The sequence below is a fragment of the Fusarium vanettenii genome (assembly GCF_000151355.1).
Source record: "Fusarium vanettenii 77-13-4 chromosome 3 genomic scaffold NECHAsca_44_chr3_2_0, whole genome shotgun sequence".
Taxonomy (NCBI): domain Eukaryota; kingdom Fungi; phylum Ascomycota; class Sordariomycetes; order Hypocreales; family Nectriaceae; genus Fusarium; species Fusarium vanettenii.
The window spans coordinates 157,679-184,010 of record NW_003315844.1 but is presented as its reverse complement, the minus strand read 5'-3'; the positions used below and the strand labels follow the sequence as shown (position 1 = coordinate 184,010).

At 51.3% G+C, this 26,332-nt stretch overlaps 9 protein-coding genes across 9 annotated transcripts; 4 read left to right on the top strand and 5 right to left on the bottom strand.

Moving 5' to 3' along the window:
- Nucleotides 1-817: 817 nt before the first annotated feature.
- NECHADRAFT_20921 (uncharacterized protein) lies at nt 818-3,786 on the bottom strand (the record flags this gene model as incomplete). Its single annotated transcript, XM_003041509.1, has 5 exons — nt 818-1,077; nt 1,246-1,713; nt 1,814-2,170; nt 2,572-3,240; nt 3,291-3,786. Coding segments are annotated over 5 exons (2,250 nt in total), but the record flags the coding sequence as incomplete, so codon positions are not given.
- Nucleotides 3,787-4,078: 292 nt separating this feature from the next.
- CHR2112 (uncharacterized protein) lies at nt 4,079-7,877 on the top strand (the record flags this gene model as incomplete). The annotated part of the gene is made up of 13 exons (XM_003041561.1): nt 4,079-4,212; nt 4,304-4,856; nt 4,979-5,220; nt 5,530-5,637; nt 5,689-5,897; nt 5,957-5,999; nt 6,035-6,228; nt 6,277-7,183; nt 7,230-7,415; nt 7,463-7,510; nt 7,557-7,659; nt 7,710-7,808; nt 7,857-7,877. 13 exons carry the CDS (start codon nt 4,079-4,081, stop codon nt 7,875-7,877), a joined length of 2,847 nt encoding a protein of 948 aa, XP_003041607.1.
- A 124-nt stretch (nt 7,878-8,001) lies between these two features.
- NECHADRAFT_105952 (uncharacterized protein) lies at nt 8,002-9,132 on the bottom strand (the record flags this gene model as incomplete). The annotated part of the gene is made up of 1 exon (XM_003041508.1): nt 8,002-9,132. One exon carries the CDS (start codon nt 9,130-9,132, stop codon nt 8,002-8,004), a length of 1,131 nt encoding a protein of 376 aa, XP_003041554.1.
- A 2,229-nt stretch (nt 9,133-11,361) lies between these two features.
- On the top strand, nt 11,362-12,637 carry NECHADRAFT_105951 (uncharacterized protein; the record flags this gene model as incomplete). Its single annotated transcript, XM_003041560.1, has 3 exons — nt 11,362-11,388; nt 11,434-12,024; nt 12,083-12,637. 3 exons carry the CDS (start codon nt 11,362-11,364, stop codon nt 12,635-12,637), a joined length of 1,173 nt encoding a protein of 390 aa, XP_003041606.1.
- Nucleotides 12,638-12,723: 86 nt separating this feature from the next.
- NECHADRAFT_34932 (uncharacterized protein) lies at nt 12,724-14,072 on the bottom strand (the record flags this gene model as incomplete). Its single annotated transcript, XM_003041507.1, has 2 exons — nt 12,724-13,695; nt 13,749-14,072. 2 exons carry the CDS (start codon nt 14,070-14,072, stop codon nt 12,724-12,726), a joined length of 1,296 nt encoding a protein of 431 aa, XP_003041553.1.
- A 719-nt stretch (nt 14,073-14,791) lies between these two features.
- NECHADRAFT_66997 (uncharacterized protein) lies at nt 14,792-16,131 on the bottom strand (the record flags this gene model as incomplete). The annotated part of the gene is made up of 3 exons (XM_003041506.1): nt 14,792-15,680; nt 15,733-15,910; nt 15,967-16,131. The coding sequence occupies 3 exons, from the start codon at nt 16,129-16,131 to the stop codon at nt 14,941-14,943; spliced, it is 1,083 nt and encodes a 360-aa protein (XP_003041552.1). The 3' UTR covers nt 14,792-14,940.
- Nucleotides 16,132-17,818: 1,687 nt separating this feature from the next.
- Nucleotides 17,819-19,626, bottom strand: NECHADRAFT_34956 (uncharacterized protein; the record flags this gene model as incomplete). Its single annotated transcript, XM_003041505.1, has 4 exons — nt 17,819-18,292; nt 18,350-18,566; nt 18,618-19,069; nt 19,132-19,626. The coding sequence occupies 4 exons, from the start codon at nt 19,624-19,626 to the stop codon at nt 17,819-17,821; spliced, it is 1,638 nt and encodes a 545-aa protein (XP_003041551.1).
- A 440-nt stretch (nt 19,627-20,066) lies between these two features.
- Nucleotides 20,067-22,271, top strand: NECHADRAFT_77232 (uncharacterized protein; the record flags this gene model as incomplete). The annotated part of the gene is made up of 8 exons (XM_003041559.1): nt 20,067-20,100; nt 20,193-20,335; nt 20,396-20,486; nt 20,626-20,929; nt 21,229-21,574; nt 21,746-21,846; nt 22,004-22,175; nt 22,227-22,271. 8 exons carry the CDS (start codon nt 20,067-20,069, stop codon nt 22,269-22,271), a joined length of 1,236 nt encoding a protein of 411 aa, XP_003041605.1.
- A 2,380-nt stretch (nt 22,272-24,651) lies between these two features.
- On the top strand, nt 24,652-26,225 carry NECHADRAFT_35090 (uncharacterized protein; the record flags this gene model as incomplete). The annotated part of the gene is made up of 2 exons (XM_003041558.1): nt 24,652-25,907; nt 25,955-26,225. The coding sequence occupies 2 exons, from the start codon at nt 24,652-24,654 to the stop codon at nt 26,223-26,225; spliced, it is 1,527 nt and encodes a 508-aa protein (XP_003041604.1).
- Between the last annotated feature and the right edge of the window lie 107 nt (nt 26,226-26,332).

The window sequence follows — 26,332 nt, the reverse complement described above, 5'->3', positions numbered from 1 at the left end:
CGGCAAGTTCAGCGTATGATCGGTCAAGAAGACCCCTTGTCGGGTCGAAATTCGGGTGTGAGAGGAGTAGACTCAAGACCTTCAAATGTGTGCCACCAATTGTTGCGAGAATCGGTGTTGAGAATTCCAACTTCACAGAGTACAGTTCGATCCTCTGGCATGCGGGTGGGTCTGGGTCGAAACCCTCCTGAAAAATGAGGTATCTAACTGTATCGTAGTGACCAAACGCCGCGGCAGCCACCAATCCCGCAGCGCCCCTTATTGTCTCGTGATTCGGAAGCGCATCCATCAGGTACAATGGAAACATCTCACCCCGCAGACCCATTTCGTTGAGGCTTAGATATTGTGTTGGGCGAAATAAAATGGAATCGTTAGGGGGGACATCTGGCTGGAACTGAGATAGGGAATCTTGATCGTCAGTAATAGCATCTCGTGGACCTTCCCCTGTCTTCTTCAAAGTGGAGCAGTCGTATGGTTGCCTCTCATGCTCACTTTCGTTCATCCGGCGATCTTGGCTGTTCGAGTCGGAAGAGATAGTGATTATGGACTGTTCCCTGCTATTGCGGCCATACTTCTGTACCTCCATCAAGCCGGTGAGCTTTGGGGATCCCAGAAAGAGTGGGGCAGTATGATTGGTGACCTGTTCTGGACTATCACCATCGCTTCCTGGCGTCTCCCATGGGGGGAAATGGTCGTCTTGCGGTTGTGGCTGTGGGCTGCTTCCAGACGCCTTTGTTTTCTGAGCTTCCAGGAGGCGCTGTCTGAATACAGAGGTCGTTGACTGTTGTTGGTCATTTTGAACACTTCCAGGCCCAGTCCTGCGAATCCTCTTCCTAGCTGCCACTACAGCATGATGTTTGCTCATGTGATTCCTTAGTGCCTTAGCGGACGCTAAAGGGGGATACTGACAGCCGGGAAACGTGCATGGGAAGTATCTGACGTGGAACATTTCATGCTCGGAACGGAGTTTCTCCGCCTCAAAGCCCAATGTTGCCCTTGGACAGGATCCCAATCGGCAAGTGAGCGCAGCGGTCCCAAAATGGACTCTGAACAGTTCCATCTCGTCCCCAGAGAGACCTGGGTAGTGATCGTGGTCCAGTAGTGACTTGACAACGTCTTGATACGATTCAAGCAAGTTGGAGATGCTCTCTGACATGAAGCGAGGGTTGGAGGGTTCTAGGGTCCTTTTAGAAGCTACTTCAGGTTAGAAGTCATTGAGAATACTCATTCTGAGGTCTTACTTACCATACCCTCCCAGCAATCTGGCCTCAAGATTCTTCAGAGACCTAGCCTTCAAAGCTCTCCCAACACAATTGTAAAGTGTAGGGTATTGCCGTAGATTTTGGAGGCGCTCATCAGGCTGACTGGTGCCCATATCATGCTCCGCAACACTTCCTAGGCCTGAAACCTCCACCGCTTCCGCCAATTGGCAAGCAAGAATCGTTAGTGGTGCAGGGGAATCCGTGGCGAGCCCGTCAGTCGTTGCAACATGAGACAGCAAGTACTCACTCCAATACTCGGTGGCATAGACGTGAAACCCATGAAGGCCCTTGCCGACCCGAAGGAATCTCTCTTGTTCAGAAAGCTTGCTTCCAAAGACTCGAAACCCAGATAAAAGGCAGGTGACAGTTGCTACACCATGCTCGTGAAGCGCTTGCTGCTTGTGGATCACTATATTGCTCGAAGAGCTTTGAAGAAACCTAGTCCAGTAAGCTAATCATCCAAGACTTGACTTGCTATGCCTCTTACTCTCTCACAGAGATGTGAATAAATGCCAGGGTTGAATCCCTTCTCTCCTCGACAATTGTCCCACAGATGTCCAGTATGTATTGAGGCGCAAGAACATCAACCTTGGGGTCACCAGGACTGAATGTAATGGCAGAAAGGAACTCAAGCTTCTGGAGTGGCCGTTTCGCAAACGCAACCCAGCCTAGAATACACCTGACTCGGTCCACGGAGCGAGCGTCCAACTGAACCAGGATCTGGGTTAGCATCTTGCGGTAACTGGTGAGAGTATTAGCATGGGGTTTCAGAGGCAAAAGGTAACATAAAACATGCAAGTCTGCAAGCTTCTTCGGCAGTTGGTTTACCGACTGCTTGATTTCGTCGCTACTATAAAAGATGTTGCTCGCGAGGTAGTCCATAACAAGGCGAGCGTAGAGGAACATGCCTAGACAAGGTCAGCCGATTTTCAGTGGAGCTTACTGTGTCAAACGAACGACGCACCATCGGCTTTTACCACGATCACACTCCGAATCTCTTCAATTTCTGCCCGACCTATACCAAGCTGCCGGAGTCTCGTGTCTAGTGATACCAACCTCTCTCTGACGTACTGCCCTATGGCTCCATGCAGAGAGGTCTTTTCGTCTGTGAGCGAGACAGTTTGTTTTCTGCGGAGGTTCTGCAATGCATTCGATGGGGAACGGCTTGACACCAAGACCTTGCACACAGTGCTGCCAGGCAAAGAGGGCTTGGATGTAACCTGGTTGATCAAACGTATCAGGCGGATCTGTTTGTCCAGCTCGCACTCATCCAATCCGTCAATGATAACCCATACATACTCTTCCTGACTGGGTTGGTTGGACATGTTGGCAAGAAGAGTGTGAAAGAGCTGCTCAAGGGCCGTGGTTGTAGGCGACTTCTTCTCTAAGACGTATGCCTCGTAGACATGGGCTATCAGATCGCCATCCTCTCGGACAAGCTGAAGAATAAACGACTTCAGGATCTGCTCATACGCGGTCGAAGACACGTAGCGGTAGGTGCAAAAGTGGTGAACGACAAACATGTTGGATGCCTTCATGAAGTTGACCAGCTGCGTGCAGAGAACGCTTTTCCCAGTCCCGGCTGGTCCTTGCAGCCAAAGTGCTGGAGTATTCGGTTTGTTCTGAAGCCAGGAGCTGATCTTTGGGTTCTTCAAGATCCATCCACAGGTTCCTTGGTGCTCGGCCACTTCTAAAGATATCGAGTCGAAGATGGCCAGCTGGTCAGATTCGTTGGTCTTTAGCCACGATGCGATGGCCTCAAATTGCTTCGCGCTCTGCTCAGTCTCCTCGCGGCTGAGTTGGCTTTGGCTCTCTTTTCTCCAGGCTCGGATTTCTTCTCGCATCTTCTTAGCTTCAGATATATCGCGGGCGTTAGCCTCCTGGTCGATCAAAGAGCCGTGTTGTCTCAAATCTTCGAGAATATTATTAAACTTTCTCTCGAAGCGTCCCCAGGAAGTGAGAAACATTAATTTCCAGCCTATGAATGTCAGAGAATACCCCTTCTAGTATGGTGTCGATACTACTTACCACTTCTTCGAACGAACTTATAAGCATGCTTGTGAAACTCCAGAATGTCGGCGTAGAAGACAGCAAGCGTCTGCTGGAATTCCGGGTTACCAAGAAAGGCATCACTGAGGATTTCAAAGCGCTTAAGTGACTCGGCGATGCTTGAATAACCTTTGATGATCTTTTCAAAAGCCCCGACATACTCACAAGCTATCCGTAAAATGAGAGTGATTGGTGCCCATATCCACGGCAAATAGGGTGTGCCGTTACACAGAATGTCGACAACCTTGGAGTAGTGCTCAAGCCCTTGGAGGAAGGGCATGAGGCGGCGCATGTTGCGGAGCGACTGCCGAGCGGCAAGCTGATTTTCAATGTCGAGAGCCACTTGCCGGACATTCTGGAGAGTCGTATTGCCAAAATCTCGTTTATCTCCTGGAGCAATGGTGCGGTCAAGCTCGTCGTAGGCGATCTTGATCGTTTTTCTCGCAAGAGCTGATATGGCGGGCTTCAGAGGCATCGTGGGCGACTGTAGGTCCGACGAAAGTTTTTGAGGAACAGATGGGGAAGCCCGGCGGAGAGTGCCTCGTAATTATGGCAAAGCCCAGAGCCTGATATGCATGTATCAATTTGTGACAACACTCAGCCACCGCCAAAATCACAATTCTGGGGCGAAAGTGCAGTTGGGAGGCAAGCCTATTCGCCATCTACGCGCCCAGAACCAACACCATGGGGGCTGTACATACCCACCCCCTGTATACCTGATATCCGCATTAGTTTTAACCACTACATTCTGCCTAGCGAGGTTGATAATGGATATTCAGCCTCACAACGCTCAGAGCCTGACCCGACCTGACCACCTCACATCATCCATTCAAGCTCCAGGGAACAAAGCCAACGGCCCTGACCCATCATACGAAGCGAACTCAGACGCAATAGTCTTTCAGTACGATGGAAGTGCCTCGGGGTTCCAACAATGCACTCAAACGACGCCGGCTAGATGAGGAACCCCAACCACGCCCTCAAGAGATCGGCAGCCTGACCTTGACCGCGGGCCATCAGGCGGGCTATGAATCCTCTACAGCACCCACCGCAGCCCAACAGAGCTACTCTGGTTCAGTAGCTCAATGGGTATCCGCAACACCGCAACCAGATGTCTGGCCAACCGGGAACCTCAACTCGACCCTGCCGTCTCCCTCTGACAACCAATGGAACCCATACCACAGTTTTCCGTCCCAAAGCGGAGCAGGAATTTTATTCCAAGGCAATCCCTACCCAATAGTGGCTAATAACTCACAGCCGCCATCAACAGCTTTCACCTCATGGTCATCCGTCCCCCTGCGATATCCAATGCCGCAAGAACCTGCTCAAAACTATCCACTGATATTTCCTACATCTTTTTGCCCCCAATATCCCATGAATACCACTCAGATTCCTTTGAGTCTCCAGCCATGGCAAAGCGCAGTCTGCGTGGAAGCTCAGCTGAATGTCGACACCATGACAGTCCCGAATCACAGTCCTCCCACTGCACTCGCACCAGCCCAACAGGCCCCCGAAGAAGAAGGGCCAGAAATGGTGTGTTTTGGCATGGTAAGTTGATTCAACAACTATGGAGGTCCATTAATCCTAACCTTATCGAGGTTCCCTACATATCTGCTCGATGTGACCCAAAACGATCACTCAGCATTCCATCATCACCGTTTTCCGTACAGATACAGAGCTCGACAGAGTTCAACTCAAGTGACTGCCCGGAGATCTCTGGCCACATACTATCAGAACATGGCCAAATGGTCCAAGGCCTTCTCGATGAGGAGACCCTAGACCTCTACGTCTCTTGCACCACCCCAGACTCTCAAGGCTCCGCGCAGCAAAAGACGCGTTCCACTCCTCTTCAATGTACATTGGAGATTACCGTTTATGGTCCCTCGGATCTTTTTGAGGAAATTGGGACGTGGTTTGAGGAGTACCAGGTCTACCTACAGGATCCTCGGGAGTGCCACCTTGACGTCAGATACTATAACCCTCATCGTCTTTCTTCGAATGATCTTGAATCCTGCTCTTTTGTTTCGGAAGTTGTTTCAAATGGCCTCCAGTCCATTCATCTTGAGAGAATACCACAGCAAGAGGACCTATTAGACATGCTGGGTAGGCCAGACGATCTAGAAGAAACACCACAGCCCAAAGTTATCAAGGGGGAACTCAGAAGGCGAGTGAATTGAAGTGAATATGCGTATATGTTGCTCAAACTGACCACTCATAACAGGCACCAGAAGCAGGCTCTCACATTCATGTTACGCCGGGAACAGGGTTGGGCTTTCTACGACAAGCGGCCAGATGTTTGGGAGATGATAGACACCGACCAAGGGCGAACGTATGTGATATGCCGTAGCATTGACTTTTGATACCACTGACACACTCTTAGCTTCCTCAACCGAATCTCCAATGCCTATCAACCTGAAGAGCCCCCTCAGTGCTATGGGGGTATCATCGCAGATCCTATGGGACTTGGCAAGACTCTCACCATGATTGCCCTAGCAGCAACCGATTTGGATGGAAACAACACCGACATGGACACAACCGAAGAATGCCAGCCCAGCGTCTCGGCAACCCTCATTGTCGTTCCACCTCCACGTAAGCTTGCCTCCACTGCGATTACTCATACAATGGGATCTGGGTCTAATGCTTCGCAGTAATCGGGACATGGGAAGAGCAACTATCTGAGTGGGTATCTACGTGTGTTTGAACAAGTCCATTCTGACTTCAACCAGGCACGTCATTAACGGCGGCATGGCATGGCACCGCCATCACCGAGAAACTCGCCTCAGCTCCACAGACAGCCTTGACCACTTGAACATTGTCTTGACAACATATCACACAGTCTCTGCAGAGTGGAATAGTGGAAATGGTGTACCAAACGCAGCTCTCTTTTCAGTGCGATGGGAAAGAATCATTCTCGATGAAGGTAAGTCCAGGAGCACCTTCGTGGCAACAATGATGCTAACAAAGGTAGCGCACCTTATCCGAAACGGCAACTCAAAGATGTCCCAGGCAGTCTGTGCACTTGACTCTAAGTCACGGTGGGCTGTTACCGGTACTCCAATCCAAAACCGTCTTGGCGACTTGGCGACTCTATTCAAGTTCATCCGCGCCCACCCCTACACCGATCGAAGATGCTTCGATGTTGATATATCCCGCCTCTGGAAGTCCGGCGAGTATGATGAAGCCATCAAGAGACTGAAGCGTCTCTCAGCCTGCATGCTACTCAGGCGACCCAAGGGAACCATCAACCTTCCCGGCCGGCGGGATATGCAATGTCCTGTCAATTTTAGCACCGAGGAGAGAGTATTGTACGACAAGATACGCCAGAAGGCCATTGTGAGCATCGAAGAGGCTCTAGATAGGGACTCGGAACACTCTAGGGCTGGCATATACGTCAACGTCCTGCAGCAGATCGAGTCACTGAGATTGATCTGCAACCTGGGCCTTCACTATCATACGAGACATGACAAGACCCCTCAAGCCTCCCTGGAAGATAGTGACTGGCCCAGCGCCGCACAGAGGGCTTTCAATGTTCAGCGAGAGATGGGGCCGCTGGTCTGCGTACAGTGCCGGTCAACACTCGAGATTGCAGAGACGCTTTTTGAAGACCCAACCATTTCACAGCAAAGCGCTCAGTTCTCGAGCTGTTTGAGATTTCTCTGTGCAGATTGCACGCAAAAGAGTTTCCAGGCCAGGCACGTCGTGGAATGCGGCCACGATCCTTCTTGCTCCATGGCCGCTGTCTCTACGAACAGCAGTGCTCTAGAGTCAAGTCTAGACGACGTGCAGCAGCAAACAAAGGTCAAGTCCATTGGCCTATCATCCAAGGTGGAGGCTCTCATGACTGACATCAAGACTCTACCACCGAGCGAAAAATGGTGCTTCCCCTAGCTTCCAAGTTAAACTGTCACTGACGTATTGTAGCATTGTCTTCTCAACATGGAGACTAACACTGGACATGGTAGAAGTCGGTTTGGAAAAGGCACACATTCCAAGTGTTCGCTTCGATGGCAAAGTACCTCAAAATGAGCGACAGGAGATTGTGGAGAGATTCAGAACTGACCCGTCTGTCCGCGTCATGCTCTTGACACTGTCCTGTGGTGCAGCTGGGTAAGTATCTATGACTTGTGCGCGAGTTGATGATTGACGACTCCCAGTCTCACCTTAACGGTAGCAACTAGGGCCTATCTCATGGAGCCTCACTGGTAAGCACAAGCAAAAAGCGCCTTTATCCGCGTGCTAAGTATGTAGGAACCCAACTCTCGAAGAGCAAGCCCTTGCACGAATCCACCGAATCGGACAAACACGAGAGGTGACCACAGTAAGGTTCTACGTGCGAGATTCTTTCGAGCAGGTGAGCAACTTTTAATAACGACTTAAAGTCAATTCATAACAGTATGGCAGCATGTCATGGAGGTTCAGGACTCAAAGAAGCATTTGTCAGGCTTATTGCTCGCACCTCACGATGGTGAGCAGGCAGATGAAAGTCGGGGAAGGCTGCAGGTTTGTCATTAGCCCCGTGGCTACTACATATTATTAACAACCGCGCAGACGCTGAGATCACTAATTTGATAGAACTTGAAGTCAAGGGGACGATGAAAGGGGATTTTAGACTAGGATTTGGGTTATATTTACTCAGCCTCGTCTTTTTCTTACTAAAGAATGTGAATATCTTGATCTTCGATATGCAGATTATCTAGGTGGGAATCTCAACAACGCCCACAGCAACAAGGTTGTCAGTATCCCTAGACATGTGTCCAGCACCAGTGATCATCAGCTTCTTCTCTCCTTCCACCTCGATAATCTCCAAACAACGCGAGTGCGATGTCCACTGGTTAACATCCACCATCTTCCAACCATCCGGCTCCCCCGCGTCCTCATTGACAAAGAGTTCCTCCCGGCCGGATCCGTTCATGATAATCAAGCCCGAGCCGTCGTCTCGCTCAGGATGGGGTGTCCAGATGACGAATGGGGATGAACCCGGGCTGGTGTTGGTATCGTTAGACAGGAGCTTGTGTTCCTCAGCACTACCAAAGTCGTATGGCGACGAAGAGACCCTGTAGTACGCAGGGCAGCCACCATCAGGGCCATCGCAGAGTTCGTATGTCATGATGTAGTTGTCGGTAGACTCAATATGCGCAACAACGGCCATGCCTGGGCGATGTTTGTACGTCGAGTGAGCAACATCATCAACGGGATCGGACCAATTCTTCAAATCCTTGGTCACGATATGAGAAAGCTTCTGGGCGTGAGATGGATCTCGCTGGTCCGAGTAGTAGCAGACGAGTTCGCCATCATGCATAAGGAGGAACGGCTCCCAGACTGCCTTGTCTCCATTCTTAGTGGTTTCGGGACCTGGAGCGTAGACGACGTGACTGGCAAACTCCCAGTTCTCACCTCCGTCGGTGCTGGTGTACATGTCGAGCCAGGCCTCGCTGAGGTCTGCGGGGAGAGACATTCCAGACAGGATGAGAGTTCCCGCTTTGTACTCTCCCAAGTCTTCAGGCAAGACGAAGAAGTGAGGCTGATATCTCAGACCCCAGCCGTTGACCTGGTCCGTAACATTGACAAAGTCGGACCAGGTCACCCCACCATCGACAGACTTCCAGATAGGAAAGTGAGCCAAAGGGGGTTCGGGGGCGTAATCCTCCCAGGTAACGAGGAGTGAGCCATCCTGCAACTGCACTGAACGGCCATAGATGGTCTTCCAGCTCGTATAGTCATCACTGGGGTCGAAGACGACGTTGTTGGTGAAGTCCGCCACAGCTTCGACTTGGGCAAGAAGGAGGAGGTTGGCTAACGACGAGAGAAGATGGATGGGTTTCATGATGGATAGATGTTTGAGCTGAGCTTGGTAGAATCAAGATTGCTTGGCTTATAGTGATGATCCGAGCCAGAACAAGACGCCATCTCATGGGGTTCAATAGGTGTATTTATAGACGAGCAAGCACCCATCTGCTTGGGTACGTCACCATATTCGTCCATTGAATCCTCAATAAATCACCAGATACTCGCCGCCAAGCACCATCGATAAATGACTCAATTCCGACGTTGTCAAAGCCAGGGTTCTTGCTCCAGGATTGGAGCGGTAGTTTGCTCCTGTTGCCATCCCCTCGAAATGATTCCGCGACCTTGCAGATCGGCGCCACCCCCGGTTGCGGGGTTTGGAGAATGGTGTTGTTCTCGGGATGATTCGAGTCCAATCTGGGGAACCTTCCGGCATTGGGGCCACTCAGATCAAGCCATTCCCGATCCCTGTCCATGTCAATCTCCAGAGCTTCTTCCGAGGTTGAACAGCTCCATTCGCGACGGTTCCGCTGCCTAGTCTTAGCATGGGGAACATACGCGCACCTACTAGGTTAATTGAAGTTGGCCCTTCGCTTTGTATTAACCTCGACGCCGACACAGACAGGTCACGTTGGAGGAGGGTTACCTGGGCGCAGAGGCCATCAAGGCACCATGGGCCAAGGAGGTTGGTTTGAGCCGGCAGTGGAAGGGAGAGCATAGGGATTATGGACCCAAGTGGATGATCAAATCGATGGTATAGAAGGTATTCAATGGACAACATGAGGTTAAGCTAGTCGTAAGAGCCTTGTTGTGACCTCTCGTCACATCTCGTATCATCCTCCTTGCCTATTCGACTATGGCTTGAAAGGAACAAATAGTTAGGACCCAAAACATCTCTCGACTTGATATTGGCGCCCTTGTCGACTAGCAGCTGTAAGACGGTCACATACCCTTTCTGGGCACTCCACAACATTAGTGTCTGGCCTGACCTGTTCTTCGACTCGATTTCGGCACCCTTGTTAAGCAAAAGCTATACGACAACCTTGTACCCATTTGTGACGGTCCATGTCAGCGGCGTCTGGCCTGCCCGGTCCTTTAAGTTGGTATTGGTGCCCTTCTCGAGATGCAGCTGCCGCATGACGACTTCTGGCTCATTCTCAAGGATCAGTGACAGCAGCGTCCGGGCTACATTGTTCCTCGATTCGATGTCTGCCTCCTCCTCGAGAAGCAGCTTCGCGGCGGCCTTGAGCACGTTTGCAATCTCAATATCCCCTCGCCTAAGAAGAATCACCAGAATTTCCAGATCCTCTTCGTCAAATGATTCTAGTAGCCTCTCAACTGCAATATGTTGATGATCCTGAGTTGCAGGAGGAGGTCCCGTATTGTCCCCAGTTGTTGGGTCAGAGTCGGGTCAAGATCGCAAAAGTATAAGAAGTGAGAGACGTCGCGAACAAGTTCTTGAACGGACTTGCCGTAATCCGCACGCAGAGCAGCACAATCCTTGGCATCTAACGACATTCCAAGCAAAGCATATATCATACCTCGGGAGTCATGTGCCTCGCTGTTACCAAAACTTTTCAGAAGCGTATAAAGTTCTTGACTCTGGCTCCAGCAAGAATCATTCCTCGATGGGCCAGGCATTATATCCAGAACAGCTTGGCAATGCGGATGGGGTTTTATACCTATTCCTCACCCTGTAGGGCTGGCAGATTTAAATGTCTGCTCCGGTAAATTGGAGATCAAGGAACTTGCAATATCCGCATGCGGCGCATGGCCCATATCCGGATCCCGCCCCCATAAGAGCGGCCCCCAAAGTACCTAAAAGCTTGACCTCGCAATAAATCTTCCCCAGCTTTTGATATGGCGGGGAACCTAGTTAATACCCCAAGAGCTAAGCTATGTCGATCCCCCAAATATTGAAACCTACAAGAAGCATAGCTTCTCCTTGGTGGAAAAACAGTACCCAGACTGGGGCCAATTTAACCAGAACCTTGACCTCTCGGCATCGCATATCCGAACCTTGTAAGAGATAAAACCTACTGGCGTTATGTTCTTCAATCGTGATTTGTGGATTAACAGAGTCATGCAACCCATTATCCAACTTTCTACGTCTTTTTTCTACCCAGGCCTTATTCAAAGCGTATGCCATGTACCGTTACCAGTGGCTTGCGTGGAATACAAATAGAGTCGAAAGGACTTCCCCATGTATCATGTCATGTCAAAAACTGGATGAGCTCTTCTTTCTTTTTACCAGCATTTATGTTTCATCATGACGCCCATCTTCAAGGCTTTGCTCGTCACACAGGCTCTCTTCCATACTGTGGCTACACACCACTCCAAGGGCCCTGTTGACACATACAAGAAATGTCAGAGACAGACGCATCGTCCTACTGAAGGCTGCCCTCCGGGTACTCTATATGTTGCCAAGGATGATGCTCGAGCTCATTTCAATTCCATCCAGGACGCTATCGACTCATTCGGCAACACCACTACTCCTGGATACATTCTTATTGCTCCGGGTAACTACACAGAGCAGCTGAATGTGACGCGGAGGGGTCCTCTACACTTGATTGGAATGTCCAATAAACCATGGAAGCACGAACTATACGCCGACATTGATGTCAACACTACGGCTCAGAATGACGTTCAGATTTGGTGGAACTCAGCCAACCACAACGCTTCATTTCCTGACAACGTCTACACTGGCGTCTTGACGATCGGTCCTAACCTCAATGCCACTCTTACTGGTTCGGGTCCCACTGGCTTCCCAGTTCCAGTCGACACTCCCTTTGGATGCACCGATTTCCGCGCTTACAATATTGATTTTCGAAACGAGTACATTCCTTACTCATACGGACCAGCGCATGCGTTGGGTGTGAGTAGAGCCAATGCTGGCTTTTACTCTTGTGGCTTCTACAGCTACCAAGATACTGTGAGCGCTTGCTCATGCTCACGAGCAGTGCATTTGACTGATCCGGTGTGTGAAACAGGTTTATGTTGGAAAGCTTGGAAATGCCTTCTTCTACGACAGCGTCATTGCAGGACAAACAGACTTCCTCTATGGGTTCGGAACAGCCTACATTGACCGATCGACGCTCTCACTCCGCAGCTGCGGTGGTGGAATCACAGCTTGGAAGGGTACAAATACGACCTTTACCAACAAGTACGGTGTCTATATCAATGACGCCCAAGTCATTGCGGCAAACTCTACTGTAGCAAAGGATGTTGTGGGCAAGTGTGCCCTGGGTAGGCCTTGGAACTCACAACATCGTTCCATTTTTATGAAGTCGTATTTTGACACCAGTATCAATCCCGCTGGCTACATCATCTGGGGCAAGGATACACCGCGTTTAGATAACTATACTTTCATGGCTACCTGGAAGAACTATGGCCCTGGCTACAACGAGAAGGCTGAGGCGGCAAGTAATGTTACCCTTGTGCTAACAGACACCGAAGTCGCCCCATACCGTCTGCCCGTGGATGTCTTTCAAACTCCGGATGGCAAGTTTGGTAATGTGCATTGGATCGATCGAACAAGTTTGTGAATCATCCTCCTTACCTACTCGGCTATAGCTTGAAAGGAACAAATAGATAGGACCCAAAGCATCTCTCAGAGCATCCATAGAATCCCTCATGCCACATTCTCCAAGTTGATCTTGACAGCCAACACGCTCCTCGCAAACGCTCCCGTCACAAAGAGCCACGCCCACCGCTGCCCGTCTTCCAGCTTCGGATCGATAGCAACCATGACAGCAGCCGTCGCAAATCGGATTCGCTCCCCGTCGTCTTCAAACAACAACCTAGGGCTCATTGTGCTTGATTCCGCAGCCCCTTGCCGCGATGGGATGTACCACACCATGGACCCGTCACTCCCGTTTGGATCCGTCGTCGTCTTGGGAAGGTCAGCAGCCCGTGATAACCCTGCGAGGACGTAGCCGCTGGCGTCAAAGGTCGAATTTGCATATGGGTCAACGAAGTAGCTGGGATTGTCGATAGTTGAATCGACCTTGATGGACGAGACAACTTGAATGGCAGGGTTCTCGGATGATGCCTTTCCCACCTCCAAAACACCTCTCCCAGCACAGCCGATCAGAATTTCTCCAGATTTGCCCCTACCAAGCCCATTTTGGTTATGGATACCACTCACCGCGACTTGCGCCTTGACATCTGCTGTGGGGTTGGTAGAAGTGAGAGAGTCTAACTCGACAAACACGGTGGTCGACCATCTTGCGCCCCAGTACACGACCTCCAAGAAGCGCAGAGCGCCTTCTTTGTAGTAATGATCGTTTGTCACATAGAAAGAGTGAGGGTTTTGAGCTAGAATATCGTTGGGCGTGGAAATAAGTGGATGCTGAACGGACCGTAGGTGTGTGGCCACATCAGACCCGATGACATGGTGGAATATCTCGATTCTCGAAGCCGCGCTTGCGTCACATCCTTTCAATTCCCGGGCATCAGGGCATTTCTCCAAGTTTGGAGGGTGGTTGACAGCGAATATATAGACGGCGGCCTCTACCGACTCTTGATCCGGGATGACGTCAATGCCATGAGTATTGAAAGGTCCTTTGAAGTTTGTTAACTTCAGACGTTGAGACTGCTTCAACTACAACGACGTTAGGGAGTTAAACTCAACAAGTACTCAACCATGCAACATACCTCAGGATCGACGACGTGGATTGACCCAGTACTCTTGGCGGCCAAGGACGGGTCATGAAAATTGGCCAAGGGTGGGAACCATTCGAACCGGCCTTCGTAGCTACCCTCGCAGGCCAAAAAGAGCTTGCCACTTTGTTTTTCGAAGTGAATATCCTCGCATTGAATGGTGTCGTTAATCAAAATGAGATGGCTGGGATCCTGTACGATGGTGCTGTTTTTCTCTCGGAAGAAGCCCAGAACTTTGACGAACCGGGTCAAGGATTGAATGTATGGGAGACAAAGGAAAGAGAGGATAAGAACAAGAAAGGCCGGTTTGCTAAACATGATTGTAGTTACAAGGCAGTGTAGATATTCTCACAATGCCCTGTTTTTATGCGCCCTCGTAGTTATGTCACGTACCTAGTTATTTTAAGGTCAACTACCAAAGGCCTTGCAAAAGAGAGACGCAAAGAGAGACCTAAATTAACTGAACGGCAACCCCGGATCTCGGCAAAGCGTACAGCTGTGCCAATAAATTCATGTGACGTTTCGCATAGCCGGTTGTGTACCTAGGTAGGTTTGGGTTTCCCCGCATCTCTCGGAATTTATCAACCGACAGATCGAAAGTTGATGCTTTCATCAAGTTTTGTCTTGATCAGTGAACCATAAAACTACTTGCAGAGGTTCTGTTTTGTTGAATCGTCATGTTGGGTTATTACTTGGGGATATTAGGATTGTCATCATCAGCAACTCCAAAAGAGGTCGTCAGCACAACAGCGAAACACGCAATTGTCAATACATGACGTCATCAAAGCAGTTGGCAACATCTCATCAAACTCAGATCAGAACACTCGTTTCATCACAAATGTGTCATTGGTTTAGGATACAAGTCTGGCATTCCTCGCCTCCATCGCCAAACACAATCATGACGAGGGGCAACTCTTGACCATGACACCTGGAGCCGCAAACCTATCTCCTTGCTTGCGCGGGGACTATTATTATGTACAGTACCGAGCTAGGATCTAGACCAATTATGATTAGCCTCTTCTAAGGCTTACTCAAATGTAGACAAGGGATAAACACCTCATCATATAGCTTTTATGAAAGCTTAGATAGTGCTCTAATAGTAGAGATCAATATGATCTGGCAGTCCTCGCGCGCAAGGAGATCTTGCCACTCCACACGCCATGCTATTGGCCAATTGGCGTTCACATCAAACATGGCCCCAAACAGCCCTCGGCTGATATAGCTCCTCAAGGTAATCCTGTTCCTCCTTCGTCAGAACCTTGCCATTGCTTGTAACGGCCTCTTCAATTCTTTCCATCTTGGTGCACCCAACAATAGGACTCGTAACCCTCGAATTAATCCAAGCCAAGGCAACGTGAGCCATCGACCATCCATGTTTCTCAGCGAGCTCCGCCACTCGACCAATGATCTGCTGATCGACCTCGCCCGTACCAGGTCCTGCTTTTATAAATCCAGCTTCGGTCGACTCTCTCGTCGTCAAGCTAGAAGAAGGAGGTCTAGCCAAGTGTCCACGACACAACGGCGCCCAAGGGATGAGTCCTACACCAGTATCATTGCAGAACCGAATCATTTCTCGCTCCTCTTCTCGGTAGAGCAGGTTATACTGGTTCTGCATGCTCACAAACTTGGTCCAGTTATTTCTTTCGGCGCAGAATTGAAGTTGGGCAAACTGAGTTGCCCACATGCTACTCGCACCGATGTAACGGACCTTGCCTGATTGCACCAGGTCATGAAGAGCTTTCATAGTCTCTTCCATGGGCACCGAACTATCAAATCGATGAATTTGCAATAGATCGATGTAATCAGTCCCCAGCCGCTTCAGAGAAGCCTCAACCTGGTTGAAGATTGCGGCCCGGGAGAGACCGGACAGGTTCTGATAATCCTTGGATTTGCTGAACTCGGAGTGGAAAACGTATGCTTGCTCCTCTGTCAAAGTTAGCATCGATTGCAGCGGCCGTTGAGAAGTTTACCAACATACCTGGGGTTTCTCCAACGGTAAAGTAGCATTTTGTAAGAATAACTACCTTCTCTCGGGGAATATCATATTGCTTGAGAGCCTTGCCAACAATCACCTCGGAAACACCATTGGAGTACGCATTAGCAGTATCCCAAGTATTCAGGCCCATGTCATGGGCCGCTTTGAGCAATGGTAACGCCTATGGAACGAGTCTTGATTAGCTTCGTGAAGGTTTTTGTGGCGGCAGAGGCATACTTCATCTTCTCCAAGTGCCCATGGGAGAGCTCGAGTGTCACCGAGGCCCATACAACCAAGAATAGGCACAGACACACGAAGTCCGGACCGTCCAAGTTGACGATACTCTACACGTGTATCTTCCAAGGACTGCTTGAGCCGGCTCGGGAGTTGGATTGCGGACATATTGGGTGTTTAGATTTGATGAATCGGGGGCCTAATACATGTAGGATATCTTGAATCGGGACAAAAAGAATACAAGAGAGGGTCAACTATATATATCGGCTCATACATACCCCTTGGCAAGTTTACAGTGTTTGTGATGCTGCAGGCCCGGCGTTAACGGTACGGAGTTAACAACTACTGTTCACCGCACCGCCCAAGTTTCAAGTTAGAATTTACTCTAAACCCGGACTTTAGATTGTTCAAGTCCGACTCAAGAGCTTTTGGGAAACAATTGGCCCGACAGCCGAGTCTGGGCGGACTTGAAGCGGACTATGAAGCCTTTGAAGGGGGGAAACCCACCCTTGTCGACGCAGACATGAGACACATGTCTATACATACGCTGCATAGCAAACCTATCGGGGACCTTGACCATCCCGACTACACTCAAAGACCAGTCAATTCAATCCGAAGTATCCGAGCGCAGGGACGCCTTTAAAGTGGCTTGTCCTCCATTCTCATAGCCACCAACAGCTTCAAAAGAGAAGATTCCTCAAGTCCCGCAGGTTTTGAAAACACGGCAAAGCACTTAATTCAGTATGGGAAGACGCCCGGAAACCTGCTACGAATCAATGGCTAGCAAGCCAGAGTTGAAGAGCTCATGTCATGGTTGAGACAGTGACTCACATCCCCTGTCTCTCCAGATAAGATCAGTTCCAGCAAATTGAGTAATGACTCTACAAGTACCATCCCACAAATCTACAAATATGGAGCAGGTTAAGCTTGATAGTGGTAAGATGGAACTGTCAGGCCATCTACCCTCCCAACCCGCTTTTATTAGGCCACTCCCCAACAACGCTTACTACACATATAACGACCGTAATATCCCCGGAAAGACGTACCTCTTCGATTCCACTCTAAATAGACCTCGTCCAACTCCGCGGGCTCATCAGTATGCTTATATTAAGCTCAGTTGCATGGAGATCTCGGCTGATTTTGTAAGAGAGCCCATTCCCGTGTCCACTTGATACAGAGCAGTTTCAAGTGAGAATCTCGTCCATTTTCGTCTCAAAGCGATAAAAATTTGCGGAATTGGACTGTAGTCTAAAAAAGGGGGGTCCGAAGGACGTCAATATTTACTACTCCTAACAGCCAACGTCACCAATGGCCAATAATCCATCCAACGACACCTAACCAAAGTGTTAGCCATGTCTTCACTACCGTAGCTTAAGCTGACCATCCTATCACCAACCTCGGCATATGCCTTTTTGAGCTGGCAGAGCTTCTGTCGACTTGCTCCACAGAAACACCGACCTCGTGCATGTCGCACGCAGAAGCGGTCCACGGAATGACGTCTACGTGGCCGTGTCACCACCGAGCTCTACGCGTTGGGTTGCTGCAGTTCAAAGACTGGACCGGATGTCAGGGATTAGAATACATCACTGTTATGCTTCTTTCCCATTAGTAAACACTTTATGCATGAGAGTGCGCTGTCACATTCTTCAAGAAAAGGGGCACCAGTTTTAATGAAATTAACCACATCAATTTCATGGAATCATATTCAGTCTGTTTCTGATATATACACATTACCCGCTCATATACATTCGCTTCCTTTCGCTACCTTCCTCAGACTACCGCTCCAGCTTTGTAGGGATAAATGCTTCAAGTATGCATTTGCAAGATCAAACCATGGTAACCAGAGGGTATCCGATTAGGCGGCAGAGTCGTCGTGCTCAGCCTTGGCAACAGCCTTCCTCTCGAAGATCTCACCACCGCCCATGGTCTCGGCAAAGGTGGTATGGGGCTTCCACTTGGCAGAGGTGCGGGGGGTGGTCTCCTCCATCATCCTGTCGACCTGCTCCAGGGACAGTCCCTTGGTCTCGGGGACCAGGAAGTAGGAATAGACAAAGGCGCATGTGCAGAGACCTCCCCAGATGAAGAAGACGGACGACTTGAGGTTGCCTCGGTTCTCGCCGACCATATAGGGGGTGATGACAGCGATGATGGTGTTCCACAGCCAGTTGGAAGCAGTAGAGAGACCAACACCACGAGATCGGATGGGGAGAGGGAAGATCTCGCCAATGACGATCCAGGCACCGGGACCCCAGGTGGAGGCGAAGAAGAAGATGAAGATGGCAATGAAGGCGATCTGGGCATTGACAGCGCTGATGTTGTCGGCAGTGACCTTGTCAGGGTCGTCATCGGTGGGAGTGGGGTGGGTGTGGTTGAAGCCGATGGTGACACCGATGATGGCAACGAGGAACTGGCAGACAAGCATACCGAAGGCACCAATGATGAGGATGCTGCGACGACCGAAGCGCTCGACGGTCCAGAAGGACAGGGGAGTCGAGAAGACGTTGACCAGGGTGAAGACGAGCGAGATGAGGAAACTGTTGTCGATGGCACCAGTGGACTGGAGGAAGGGGGTGGAGTAGTAGAAGATGAAGTTGACACCAGTCCTGGAAATTGTTAGTCAAGGCTTGCAGGGGAAATTAAAGGCGGGCACATACCATTGCTGCATCATCTGAAGAGAGGTACCGAGGATAGTTCGGCGAAGGTTGGACTTGCCATCCCAGAGGCTGCCCTTGAAGCACTGGGCCCAGCTGCCGATCCAAGAGGTGGAGGGAATGATTTGGCGCTCATACTCCTCGTTGGCGATAATCTCAGCCAGCTCGGTCTGGACATACTTGGAGTCCTTGGGCTGACCACGGACACGGGAGAGGGCGTCAATGGCGTCTTCGATGCGGCCCCTCTTGACAAAGTATCGGGGAGAGTCGGGGAGGAACAGGAGACCACCACCAAGGATGACAGCCCAGGGGAACTGAATGGCGATGGGGATGCGGTAGGACTTGGGGCTGTAGAAGTCCTCGGTTCCGTAGACGATGCAGGAGGCGAGCAGCAGACCGATGGTGATGCAGAATTGGTAACCAGCGACGAGAGCACCACGAACCTTGCGGGGGCACTAGGAGAGAAGTGTCAGTAAGAGATCCATTGTCAGGCAGAGGCATCGGGGTAGCAACTTACAATCTCAGACATGTACAGGATGACGATGGCAGACTCGAAACCGACGCCGATACCGGCAATGAGACGACCAGCGACGATGCAAGCGAGGGGATCACCATGGCCAGTGATCATCTGAATAACAACACCAAGGCAGTAGATGATGCAACCAGTAATGACAGTCCACTTGCGGCCGATGCGGTCAGCGACATCACCGGCGATGATAGCACCGAAGAAGGTACCGCAGGAGAGAATAGAGACGATCAGAGACTGGTGGCTTTCGCGGAGCTTGTCATGGCCAAGGCCCTCGACCTCGTGGATGAAGTACTTGGAACCATTGACACCGTTGATGTATCCAGAATCGTAACCGAAGAAGATGCCACCGAAAGAGGCGAAGGCGCACATAAGGTAGGCCTTCCAGGTGACGGGAGCCTCGATCTGGTCGATGTTGTCGGCAGTCTGGAGGGCGGCCGAGTGGTTGCGAGCGCCCTCATCGCGCTGGGTTTCGTCGACACCCATGGTGAAGATGTTGCTGCTTGGTTGCAGAGGCGGCTTCAGCGATGGGAGGTTGGTGAGCACAGTATATGTTTTGGCTCGGTGGTAGGTGGATCAGAGACTCTGAAGTTGTGTGCAGATCAGAGACCGACCCTGTTGGATGATGAATCAGAGAAGGAAGAGAGACCCCAGGTGTAAGAGAGACAAGAGGGGGAATATGCTTCAAGAGGGGGGATTGTAGTAGAAGATGTGAGTGTGAGACAGTGATGATGAACCAAAGTGAGAGAGACTGTTCCACGAGAAGGGGAGGAGGTGGTCTTTTAATCTTGAGCAGGAAGGAAGGAAGGAGGAGGCATGAAAGGAAGGAGCATGTTACCTATTCCGCCCTTGCACCTGCCTCTGCCTACCTCTCAACATGCATCAGCACCAGCACCAGCACCGCACAGCGAATCCAATCTACCTGCATGCAGCCCAGCAGCCGTCGGCCAGCTGAGGCAAGTGCGTTCCGGTACCCGTTCGGCGGAATGAATGGCCAAAGCTCCCGGTGACTCCTGCCAACTAAACTAACGCCAAGCTCAACAAGGTGACAGAAGGTGGAAAGCTGCCAACTCCGGCGCGCGTGTGCATCATCTCGGACGGTGTCCACGAGCCTTTCTCGGATGCGCGATGCCTCGGAGGAGTGGGCGTCCCATGGGGGAGTACAAGCTACGGTATGGGGCATGAGGGGGAGGGAGTAGGTGTGTGTATGGGATCAGAACATGACCTTTGCTACTACTGTATGCACGCCCCCCAGCAGAAGCTTGAGCTTGCGTGTTACGGGGAGGGAGAGCTTGTTGGAAAGCATGAGCACGGGGATGCCCGGACACGGAGACGCCCCTGGGGGGGTGTGTGTTGTGTGCGTTTGCAAGCCGCATCGTCAATACGCGGGTGTGTGAGATCAGGAAAAAAAAAGGCGTGTTAGTGATTCAGAGACAGAGACCGTTTGGACGGATTAGGCACGGAGCGAGCTGCAACAAACTGCAGAATTCGAGGTGATCGGCGGTCATGATTGGCTGAGCCTCTGTACTTTGGCACTTTGGCAGTGTTTGGCGGTGCTCAGCGGTGCTCAACAGCGTTCTGCAGTGTTCTTCACCGGAGGCCGCCGCCGTGATTGGCCGCATGCTCACCTCGACAACGAGATCGCATCTCGCTCACCCTCTCATGTGGTGTCTCGGCCTCGGTCTCAGCCCGACTTCTTCACTGAAGAGAAAAAATGTGCCGTTCCACGCGCCCAGCGTCTGGGGAATCGCGTGGGGATGCGGACCCCGGCCGCAAGGGGAGCTACGAGGTAAGGCCGATGAGAGTGGAGGGACGGTTGGCCCACAACCGTTTGTACCGGCCCAGATGGCCCAGAGAAGCGCCGAGTACCTGCCGGCCGTTATTACCCACGGGACCTGGGCAGACGGGCTTCCATGGCGAGTTCTAGAGCCCCGGGAGACGGCGGGCGGAAGAGGACGGGTCGCCAAGGGAAGCTGAACCGGGGGGACGGTAAAGTGTTCACTTTTTTGCTCGAGTCCAGGTCTGGTGTAAATCACATCAAGTCAGATCTTCAAAGTCGTAGAATCAAGCTTGAAATAATCGCCAAAGCTTTCACCCCTCCATCCCATCCCGCAAACCCCGTCCTCCCGTTGGATTCGACGATCCTTTCCAAGGATTGGATGCGACGTCTGTAACTCGACTTTTTCCATGTAAGCAACCCACCTTTTTTCCCCCGGGTCCCTTTTCCCACACTGGACAGGCGGCCATCCAGCCAGTCACCCGCCAGAGCCCGACACATCCAGGGGCTTTTCTCCTCGCCCACACACCACCTTACCAACCTGCTGCACCGCGCGGGGAAGGGCCTTGGAGTCAAGGGTCCCCAATGGGCGAATTTTCGGTGGTACTCTACGCGCTACCTTGGCTGAGGCCCGGGGCTGCATGGCATGGCATGGTTGTAATTGACCGAGCTGGCCACCGCTTGGCACTAGTCTTGAGGCATTCTGGAGATCTCCCCCAGCTGGGGGGGGGAATCATGCGAATGGGACAGTAGCTTGGGGAAAAAAAAGAACCGGAGCTTCATCCTCTTTCTTGCATCTCTTGCACTCCAACTTTTGACCATCCCCAGAGAGCTGGGCCCCCTGGGGAAAATGCCTCCGAGTCGGCCACCGAGATCACGGCACAGCGGCATGCTCTAACCCCAGACTCTCCGGATTTCGAGCCCATCCGGTGCGTCGCGGGGAGAAGAGTATGACCGAGAAGGGGCCTTATTTTCCCAGATCGAGAAGGGCGGGCACATTTCGGATGAGCTGACAGCTGTGCCAGAAGTCAACATGCTCGCTCCGAAGCTAACTGTCAATTTTTTACTACAACTGAACATGAGAAGCCCAGCCACCATCGTCACGGGAACTCGAAATCGTGCCCTGTCATGCACAAGTCCGGGCCGAAACGTCAGGGCCAACGAGGGCTCAAGCGACGGCACCACTTTGTGGTCCAAGCTGATCGATCAGAGCAGCCAGCAGCCGCGAAAGGGTGCCGGCATAGATTGGATTGGGATTGTACGTACACATCCATAGGTACCCAATCTGCGCTTTCGTGTGTGTGTGCAGTGCATTACATGGATGGGCTTCCGTTTACAAAGTCCTTTCATGTGAGGAGGAGGGCAACGGAGACCTGCAGGACGAGAGATGAAGCAAGTAAGCGACGGGAGAGAGTCCTCAGATGGAATCACTTGTAGACTAGTTACTGTAGCACGACTACACCTCCTTCGTTTACGGCTTCAACCCAAAAATAATTACAGTGCTCTAGACCACCTGAACAATGCAACAAACGGGCGGGTACCCGACAGGCTGTTTACCTTTAACGTTGCACGTTTGACTTTTTCGCTCCTCCTGTCTCTCGCTTGTCTCGCCACTGATCAACCAACCGTCGGGTATCCAGTAAAGCTGGGGGTCACGAGGTCTGGAGAAAAAAGAGCAAGAGAAAGAATACGGAGATAGAGTAGAGAACAAAGTTGCCCACCCAATCCCGGGGCCCCTTACCTTTCCCCTGCAAGGTCTTTACTGTAATTGGGTCTAGGTCTCCCCCCTCGTGGCGCCCATGCAAGTTCTTAGAAATCCTCTGACACGCACACGCGCGATGGCTTCAGAAAGAGTCCGGCCGAGGGGATCCACCCTTCCCCCGTCCCCGTTCCCCGTCGCCTCTATTCCAATTCATTACGCCAAAGGTGCGCTCGTGACGGTACAAACTCTGCTCTTGCTCGGCCGAGACCCGAGAACGACCGTCCTTGACTAAGAACTCTGTAATCTCTCTTCAGGACCCGAAGTCTTCGGTCTCGGGTGCCTGTCCAAACGTGGTAACGGTCCGGCCGGCGTCAGCGAACACGCCTGGATGCCTCTATTTCCGGGCCTTGGTTTTTGTTTTTTTGTGAAGCCTCCCATTCCAGTCACCTCGTAAGTCCCTGGTCACGAGGTGAGCTTGTGGTCTCCTGTTTCCTCTTGGCTCCGGTCATCCTCACCTTGCCATTGCCGAAGAGTTCCTCCGAAGCTGTGGGGCGGCATTCATCAGCTCAATCAATTCCTTCTCCTTTCCTAGATCCGTCGCTCCCCTTTGTTCGAGACCATCGTGGTCATCCCCTCGTGTGAAGAGTCATGGTCTGAGACAATCACGCCTGTTGTTGTCTGAGACACCACAGACCAGCATCGATCGTCGCCAGCCACCATCTTTCCCCGCAGTCAATCACTCCCTCCTAGCCTCCCTCCCTCGCTCAAATCCATGGCAACGTTGAATCCCAAGGGGAGGGCATGCCAAGACACATTCCTAGACGCCGCATCGAGCCACCTGTAGACAAGACAAGACAAGCCACCTCACCATCATGCTCACTGCCCGTCATCACCATGATTGCCAAGCCGCCAAGATCGTCAATCGATCGTCCTCAACTCGCTACCGCCAGCAAATGACAGCGTGGCTGACATACGAGCATCGCGGCTATCATTCATTCTTCTTGCTTTCCGCTGCTTCATGACCGTTTTCTTTCCGTCTTCTTTCCGCTCGCCGGTGTCAATCAGCGGGGTCGTGAGCGTTGCCAGAGTCAATCGATCCATCGTTATGAAGATCCATACCCTACACTAAAAAATGAAGCAGAAGAAGAGCATGTCACAAGATCAACAAAAACATAAAATATGTAGACTACGCGTTGCTGCGTTCTAACAATGTGAATGTTGTGATTAATTCCTCTAAATGCTAGCATAAAACTTGCGCGAAGCCTTAAAAAGATCTACATCCGAAATGAATGTCTCACTTGGTGGATCGGATCGGATCTTGTTTGAGATGGATGTCGTGACTTGCAAGACACCCTAGACCTTTACCGATAACACAACATCATCACATATCTCTATGCAAATGTCTTTTCTTTGTCTCATTCAATTGTCTCGCCTTTTAATGTTTATTGAAGCCTTTGGGGTGTCTGCCTCCGGCGGCTCTGCCGAGGGCCTCCTGCGGAGTGCCGTCCTCGCTGCGCTCGAAGTCATCAACCGAGATTAAATGTGTGGGCGCAGTTTGGGAATGCCCTCAATTTATCCCCTCCATCATGTTTTTGGTGGCTGACCTCTCTTCACGTGCAGCCAGCAATCTTCAACGTGGCAGCACCCAACACATCAATAAATAATCCCCCAATCCCTCAACGTCCTCTGCCCTACAACTCGTCAAAAACACAAGCGAAGCCTTATCTAGCGCAATAAATTGACACAATCGGACATGTTGGCTAATTATCAACGCTATCAATTCACTCAACGAATCCTGGAAGCTTATGCCAAGGCCCTTCTGCTTACTCGATTTAAACCTCATTTAAGCTTCTTTGCAGGGAACAACTTCACTATGGAGGCTGACCGCAGCAAACAGCGCAGAATATGGCCAGATACGGCTATGCCAGGGCGTAATCATGCTGTCGACGTCTGCATGTAAAACGTAGATGGACCCTTTGACAGTGAAATGTCTCAGTTTCCTTAATCCTCCAAGTCGTTCATATATTTCACGATGTTGAGAAAAGGCCTCTTCACAGGTGCGATTCTCATCGCCCTCCTCGGCCTGTGGGCCGCAAACCGTCCATCAACACCGCTACCACCTCTAAACCATGGCCGCAAAAACGTCGTCCTTTTTGTAACTTCGGCCCATGATGGCTTTTGCAACGTCCACCTAGCCACAAGCCACGCCCTCTTGGAAAAGTATCCAGACCTGGAAGTCCACTATGCCTCGTTTCCCGATCTCAAGCCCAAGGTCGACCGTGTTTCGGCTAAACATCCCAAGTCAAAGCCTGTTGTTTGGCACGAATTGCCTCCTCCGGGTTTTACGGATGTGCTTTTGCGTTACCTTGGAAGCGTCGCTGGTCTCATGAATGTGCCTGGGCTCAAAGGCCTAAAACGGGCTGTCAAGGACATACAGAACGTCGTTGCCCCCTGGAACGCCGACGAACATTGGACCCTATACAAAACCGTCTTTGATGTAATCAAGGAGGTTGACCCTGCTGTGGTCGTCCTCGATATCCTCTTCAAGCCGGCGATTGAAGCAACTCAGGACCTCAACTACAAACACATGTTCGTTACGCCCAACTCATTCGTCGACACATGCCTGCACAAGGAACCATGGGCAGCCATGCTCTGGAAGTTTCCCTCCACGGGAACTGGCTATCCATACCCAGTCCCCTGGCATCTCATCCCCGCAAACATCTACTTCGAGATCCGCGTTGACTACGCCATCATAACCGGTGCCAGAGCTCGAGATATGGTGCCGTACCTCAAAGAAAAGGGCATCAAGAACCCAATCGACTCTCTGGCTTGGGACAGGCCAGACGTTCCTTTGCTGTCAGGCACCCTCCCCGAGGCAAGCCTCCCTCTGCAGGCAGTGCCTGAAAACGCCAAATACTGCGGTCCCATCGTCCTCGAGACTGCACCCCTAAAGGAGCAAGATGCGGAGATGGCCGAGTGGCTGTCCAAGGCGCCGACGATACTCGTCAATCTCGGCAGTGGCGTGCGATTCGACGAGACTCAGGCGCGTTCAATGGCGCAGGCTTTCGTTCCCGTTCTCGAAAAGACGGACGCGCAGATTCTCTGGAAGAGGCAAAAGCACGACGAATACGACGATTCATTCCTGCAGCCTGTGAAGCAATACATCGACAGCGGACGGCTTCGCATCGAGTCCTGGATCAAGGCTGATCCAACGTCATTGCTTGCGACGGGTAACGTAAAATTGGCCGTCCACCACGGCGGCGCAAACTGCTACAACGAAGCCATCCTGTAAGTATCGTCAGCAACCAATATCCTTCCTCTGCTAACACCCCCAGTTACGGAATCCCCCAAGTCGTCCTCCCCGTCTGGTTCGACACGTACACTTACGCGGCGACAGCCGAGTATCGGGGCGTGGGCATCTGGCCAACCAAAGACACAGCCCCAGCCTGGGAAGCCAAATCACTGGGCAAAGCGTTGCTCGACGCTCTCTCCGACGAAACCATGAGGGAAAAAGCCGAGAAACTCGGTGAGGTTGCGCGAAAGTATGAAGGACGTTATTTGGTAGCCAGAGATATTGCAGAGATGGCAGCCAAAGGACACGAATAGATGGACGGGCCTATGCCTGGATTAGTACACATCCCCTTGTCTTCGAGATAGACTTTTTGCCAGTTTTGGACAATAAAAGAACCTCGGTAACTCCACTTAATAAACTC